This window comes from Vicia villosa, unplaced genomic scaffold (genome assembly GCF_029867415.1).
Source record: "Vicia villosa cultivar HV-30 ecotype Madison, WI unplaced genomic scaffold, Vvil1.0 ctg.000879F_1_1, whole genome shotgun sequence".
Classification (NCBI taxonomy): domain Eukaryota; kingdom Viridiplantae; phylum Streptophyta; class Magnoliopsida; order Fabales; family Fabaceae; genus Vicia; species Vicia villosa.
This window is the reverse complement of record NW_026705396.1, coordinates 407,881-414,691: the sequence shown is the minus strand read 5'-3', so window position 1 is coordinate 414,691 and position 6,811 is coordinate 407,881. Positions and strand designations below refer to the sequence as shown.

General features: G+C 34.4%; 1 protein-coding gene, 4 non-coding genes and 1 pseudogene across 5 annotated transcripts; all 6 read right to left on the bottom strand.

Annotated features, from left to right (window-relative positions):
* Positions 1 to 336: 336 nt before the first annotated feature.
* Positions 337 to 3,148, bottom strand: LOC131631879 (small ribosomal subunit protein uS7). The gene is made up of 5 exons (XM_058902648.1): positions 2,994 to 3,148; positions 2,809 to 2,906; positions 2,425 to 2,696; positions 668 to 871; positions 337 to 543 (listed from the first exon to the last, which is right to left on the bottom strand). The coding sequence occupies exons 2-5, from the start codon at positions 2,902 to 2,904 to the stop codon at positions 489 to 491; spliced, it is 627 nt and encodes a 208-aa protein (XP_058758631.1). The 5' UTR covers positions 2,905 to 2,906; positions 2,994 to 3,148; the 3' UTR covers positions 337 to 488.
* Positions 1,034 to 1,116, bottom strand: LOC131631886 (small nucleolar RNA Z102/R77). Its single transcript, XR_009292863.1, has one exon. It is a non-coding gene; the product is annotated as a small nucleolar RNA Z102/R77 (small nucleolar RNA).
* Positions 1,310 to 1,392, bottom strand: LOC131631888 (small nucleolar RNA Z102/R77). The gene has a single exon (XR_009292865.1). It is a non-coding gene; the product is annotated as a small nucleolar RNA Z102/R77 (small nucleolar RNA).
* Positions 1,607 to 1,690, bottom strand: LOC131631885 (small nucleolar RNA Z102/R77). The gene has a single exon (XR_009292862.1). It is a non-coding gene; the product is annotated as a small nucleolar RNA Z102/R77 (small nucleolar RNA).
* LOC131631887 (small nucleolar RNA Z102/R77) lies at positions 1,907 to 1,989 on the bottom strand. The gene has a single exon (XR_009292864.1). It is a non-coding gene; the product is annotated as a small nucleolar RNA Z102/R77 (small nucleolar RNA).
* On the bottom strand, positions 2,220 to 2,296 carry LOC131631889 (small nucleolar RNA Z102/R77; annotated as a pseudogene).
* Positions 3,149 to 6,811: the final 3,663 nt, after the last annotated feature.

The following is a 6,811-nucleotide window of genomic DNA, read 5'->3' as shown; positions in this document are numbered from 1 at the left end:
AGATCGGCGCTACCGCACGTTCCATGCCATTCCCACCTTGATTTACAGAAGTACGTGTAGCTTTCAAAAACCGTAGGCTGAATATAGCATGGGCAACTTGTACAAGGATAACCTTAATAAAACTTGGATATTTAGCATGAGTGTCTTGTACTAGTATCTAGGATAGAAAGCCATGCGTACAACCTTAGTAGATGTTAGTCATTTAAGCATGTAAATCCATCTAGTGTAACAAGTCACATGATTAAGCATAAATGAGCCATTATGTGGGAATAAAACACTACCATCATTCAAATTATCATATTATAATTTATGAAGGTAATCAAACACATCATGATCTAGGAAAACAGATTTCACGTTTAAGAAAGAAAATTACTCGTTATGTACGCCAGTGAAAAGCTATGAAACTAAAGTCAAAAACACAATTAATAAAGGTACATGAAAAAACAAAATCTGATGATGACAATACTGTGCTTGCTGTCACAAGCTGCTTAACGATTTGCCTTGGCAACTCTTTCAATTTCATCTTTTTTCTTGATTGCATAGCTGAAACAAAGTATAATATTTACTCATCAGTAAGACACCGAAAAAATAAGACTTCAACAAAATAGACAGACGATTTAACTCATCACAAATTATAAGCACCAGATATCAAATTTTAAAAGCATACCTGTTGGATGAACCTTTTGCTGCATTAATAAGTTCATCAGCCAAACATTCAGCAATTGTCTTGATATTTCTGAAAGCAGCTTCACGTGCACCAGTAGTGAGAAGATAGATAGCTTGATTAACCCGGCGAAGGGGTGAGATATCAACTGCTTGTCTTCTCACAACTCCGGCGGAACCAATTCGAGTAGCATCTTCACGGGGACCACTGGCCAAAAGAAACAAGTATATAGAAATAAATATTACGGGTGTGGATTGATGTTGATTTAATAAAAAGAACAATCAAAATTATACTTATTAAGGGGGTAAGCCATGTTGTAAATTATTATAAGAACAATCATGATTCTATATATTATAATATTTTACAAGAGAATGATCAGATAGAGCTAATACAAAAATGCCATCATCAGGGCAATCAAACCAATAGGGAAATAACCAATCATCATGTCATTCTCATACTCTAATTGTCTTAGGTATATGTTTTAAAACCAAAATAGATTTTACACAACAGATCTAATACAGTCATAACTAATGAGCAGTGGCAAGCTCAAACAACATAGTAAAGGATTTATTTTTAAAACAAAAAACAAATAAAACATATCTTATTATTACTTCAAAATTATAATTAATAACAGGAAGATGGGGAGAAAGATCAGATAGAGCTAATACAAAAATGCCATCATCTGGGCAATCAAACCAATAGGGAAATAACCAATCATCATGTCATTCTCCAACTCTGATTGTCATTCTTATTTGCTTTAAAACCAAAATAGATTAATCATTGAAACACGTCAAAACATCATTACCGATGAGCAGTAAGATATCACAAAAGTTGGCACGCTCTAACAAAATACATCTTAAAAGAGTTTACTTTGAAATTTTAAAAAAATAAATATAAAAAAAAAAGTTAAATTGAAGATTATAATAAAATGGGAGATAGAGAGAATGATCAGATAGAGCTAATACGAAAAATGCCATCATCCAGGCAATCAAACCAATAGGGAAATAACCAATCATCATGTCATTCTGCAACTACCGCTTAGCATTGTTACTTGTTCTAAAACCAGAGTAAATTTAACTTTAAAACACATCTTAGATAGTCATAAATAACACATGCGAAGTCATATATCACAAAAGTTGGCATGCTCTAACAAAACAAACATTGTTTGTCTTTACAATAAAAATAGGTAAAAAAACTCATCTAATTATTAGTAGAAAATTAAAATAATCTGGGAGATAGGGAGAATGATCAGATAGAGCTAATACAAAAACGCCATCATTCGGGCAATCAAACCAATAGGGAAATAACCAATCATCATGTCATTCTCCAACAGAGATTGTCATTGTTTTAAGCTTTATAACAAATTAGATTTAATAACAAAACACATATAAGACAGTCATAACACAGGAGTGGTAGTATACCACAATAAAATAACATGCTCTAACAACATTTAGTGTGAAGAGTTTATTTTAACCATAAAATAACAAACATATCTAACTGTATCTAGCTGCATATTTGAGAAATAGTTGAGAAATAATGAATTAGAATGTAAGGAGAATGGTCAGACATGATACCAATTGCATCATTTAGACTATCAAACCAATAGGGAAACAAATATTGGTCACTCCATCCTCCATATCAAAATAAATTCATTACAATAATTAAAAACCAAATGTATAAACATCAAATTCAAATTTCAGCAGCCATCAAAAAACATAACCACGAGTTAGATATCTAATTTCCCAGCAAACAAATCATACCTGTTAATAACAGCATCAACAATGACCTGAATCGGGTTCAGGTCAGTTAGCAGATGAATAATTTCCATGGCATGCTTGATGATTCCAACAGCCTTCAACTTCTTTCCATTGTTCCTACCGTGCATCATGAGAGAGTTCGTGAGTCTCTCCACAATGGGACACTGAGCCTTTCTAAACCTCTTAACAGAGTATCTCCCAGCAGTGTGAGGAACGTATGTGGCATGTTTGGATGCCTGAACTCCAATGTAATCACTCAACGACACGTCAGAGAGCTACAACACCACAAAAACAAACAAAAATCAGAAATGTGTAACAATGAATTGAAACCCTAAACAGATAGTTCAAACCCTAGAAAACCAAATCAAATCAAATTGTTGAAATTACCTGGACGTCATCGAAGCTCCAGCGGTTAAAGAGTTTGACTTCGATCTGTGAGGGATCTGAAACAGCAACAACGGGTTCTTGAGCAACTTCAGCCATGCCTGCATAAAAATTCAACGAAATTTTGTTAACGAAATCGAAAATGGTATAGATACAGATCAGGAGCAAAGCTAGAGAAAACAACGAACTTGCAGTGTGAGAATCGAGAGGCGAATGAGGCAACGAAATCACACACTGCTGAGGAAGTGAAGTGTATCAGAAACCCTAGCTATGGTTTTTATCAGGGATAAACTTATAAATGATCCAAACCCTAGACAAAACACTTGATGGGCCGGCCCAGTAGTTTCGCTTGTTTGTTAAAAGAGATCAATGTTTGAACCCCTTCTTTACTTATCCTACTTTCTAATTCTTTTCAAATTTCCTTTTATCTTTTTTTTATCACTTTTTTTTATCTAAAATTATGGGTGGACATGGAATACTAACCCTCCCAATAAGTGAATTTATCAATGCACCTCGTGATTCTCTTGCACACTGCGTGAAATTCCAATTATGCCCCCTGCTTTCGTAGATGTACATTCGGAAGTACCTTTTTTTTTAAATTGTTGCGTTCCGTAGGTACATCTACAGAAGTATGATAAACTAGTACAAATGGGAATAAAATACACATAAATTTAGTTCAAGGATTGTTCTGTAGGTGCATCCACAGAATGGCTTAGCGCCACATTATTTCGTAGATGCATCTACGGAAGTATCTGATATAGTTTGAACCAGCAAGATCACTCCCCCATTGTTACATTTCTTCACCACCACTCACTCTCCACAATCTAAAAACCCTACTTCTCCGATACCATTTTTCATTCCAAAAATCAAACTTTTTGGTGCAACAAATCAAAGGGAGAAAAATAATACTGAATTTCAGATAAATGTTCGGCTTAAATGCACTTTTTAATTTAGGTGAATTTTTTAAGGTCCCCCATTTTTAATTTAGGTGAATTTTTTAAGGTCCCCCATCACTTAAGTGCATTTTTAATGACATGGCAACTAATATTTGGTCCAGTCACTTGCCACATTATTATATTTATTTTGAAATTCAATTTTAATTCTTAACTTAATATTTAATATTTCTAAAAACATTTATGTTATTTTAATGGACTAAAAAAACTTTAAATACTAGGTTGTCTTCTTCATCCTTCAATGCAAGCGTAGTCTCCTTCTTCATCCTAGGGCAAAGTCTTCTTCTTCCTCCTTCATCACCTTTTCTTCTTCTTCTTTCATTTTCTAGTTTGAGCTTCTGAAGATATCTCGATGCACGAAGTCCAGTAGTATCGGAGGTACACGTTCATGTGTGTTTCGAAGCGAGTGCATGTGTGGGCTTGAAGCTCCATTGATGACCTCATAGACTGATACGAACCCAGGTAGACATTTTTTTGGGTGTGCAGGGCCATAAAAGGTGTAGCCACTTTGTTTGGTACGACGATGAACTGCCTTCAAGGGCCAAGGAAATTATTACTTCACTGCAGAAAAAATTGGAGCAAGAAAGGACTAGAGTGGATGAATCTAATGTTAAAGTAGCATAAGTGAAGATGAAGTTGATGCAATGAACTTACTGATGAAATTCTCTGTTTCAATGACATTTATTTTAGCAGTAGGACTTGTGATGCAAAATGTAATGAAGTAGGATTATTGTGTTTTTAAGGCATGAGATTTTAGTTATGTTTAACGTATGTTGTCAGTTCAATTGGTGTAAACTTGTTTGTAACTTCTTCTTTCATGTTAAATGTAATGGATTATGGGTTTCAAATGTAATGTAAACTTGTGTTTTAATTGAAGTTGTGTTAAATTGTCTTGAATTGGCAGGTTCTAATATATAATTGAATTGACAGCATTTATATCATAGAATTGAATTGACAAAATAACAATTTCATAGCTTGAATTTAACTTGTTCATGACATATAACTTGTTCATGATCTTACCAAATCATACATAACAAAATAGTACAACAAAATAAACATGACAGTAACTTGTTCATGACATTGCCAAAGAATACATAACAAAATGACATATTCTAACAAAATGACATATTCCTAAAACTATTCTTGAGTTGGCTGTGTTGCAGGTGGACCCTGAGATGATGAAGCAATCTCAGATGCAGATGCCTTAGTTTTTGCAGATGCCTTAGTTTTTGCCTTCTCTTTACTCTTAGTAGCCTTTGTTTTTGCCTTCTCCTCAGTAGCCTTAACCTTTGCAGTCGCCTTAACCCTTGCCTTTCCTTTAGTCTTTGCCTTCTTGTTCCCACCAACAGGTATGGATCTGTCTGCAACTTCTTATGTTATGCCCAACAGCTCCACATTTTCCTGCATGAAATTGTTGTCAAAGTCCTTGGCAGCACATTAGGGTTTCTTGGCTCATCAATTGACTTGTTCCTCATCTTTTTTGGATATCCAATAGCCCTTCTCATCAATTGTGTGTTGATTGCACCTTGTCCATCCATAACAGGCCACAATTGTGGTCCATTTGTTGGGTAAATTATGTTGCCATAACACTCCAAATATTTAGATGTCCTGCATTAATCATACTATATCATTTATAAATAACAGCCATATCCTCTACCTCAACATTATCCTCACCCTCAACATTTTTTCCACCTTCAGCGTTATCCACTCCTTCAGCACTATTCTCACCCTCAGCACTCATTTTTTCACCCTCAGCCATATTCTCAACATTTACATTAGTACCATCCTCATCCGTGTCTGCACCCTCATCTATTATTTCAGGTATATCAATAGCATGCTCGACATATACTTCCACAATATCAAATGCCTAAACATCTTTAATAAATCTTAGTACATCCCTATCATTTTCTATAGATGTCAGACCCTTAGCAAAACTAAACCTAGGATTTACATACCAAATACACTTCAAACTTGTATATCCCACCTCATGAATCAATTTCTCTAGTTCTATGTATGATATATAATCAACATCCCATGCCCAATTCAATTCTGTTACAACCCCATCTAGGTACCATTTAACAGAACTGTGAACAAGTTTATCACGATGGTGAATACTTAACCTAACTTTATGGGCAATAGTTGGCCTGAATAAGACAAATTTTAGGGTTAGGGTTTTAGATTAAACAATGTTTCGGTTTCAGACATTGGGACCACAATCAAATCAGTACAAACAAATAAAATTAGGGTTTCAAAGAGTTGGGACACAAACATAAAAAATTGGTATAAAACACATTAGGACCACATACAAAGATGGAGAAATACGTACTTGAAGCAAAACTTTTCATCTTCTTTCAACTTTGACGAAAGTGGAGCTGGAAACTTTTTATGACATTGCAAGGAAAACCAAATCGAACTTGGTTAGGAGCTGAACTGTGAGTGAGAACTGAGCAATGAGCAAGCAGACCAAATTTTAGGTTAAGAGTTAAACTGAAGAAGAACGAAGGTGGTATAAGGTAAGGAGCTTAACATATTTAGCGTAAACCTAAAATTAAAATAACATAAAATGTTTTTAGAAATATTAAATATTAAGTTAAGAATTAAAATTGAATTTCAAAATAAATATAATGATGTGGCAAGTGACTGGACCAAATATTAGTTGTCATGTCATTAAAAATGCACTTAAGTGATGGGGGACCTTAAAAAATTCACCTAAATTAAAAATGGGGGATCTAATAATTGGCTTTTTTTAGTTTGGGGACTAAAAAGTTAAAATCATCAAAATAAGGGGGACTAAAAGTGCATTTAAGCCTAAATATTCGTTTCAACCATTGCATTGTTCACATTATGCATTAAATTTCTGTTAAAAAAAGTAACGTTACTTCCGTAGATGCATCTACGGTACGTGTTGAAGATGAACACTTCCGTAGGTGCATCTACGGAACAATCCCTGAATTGATTTTTCCAGTAGTGTTGTAATTTTTTGTTATTTTGGCAATTGTTTGCAAATAGGTATGGTGCACCCCGATAATATGGCAAGAGAAGTAGTTCTTTTA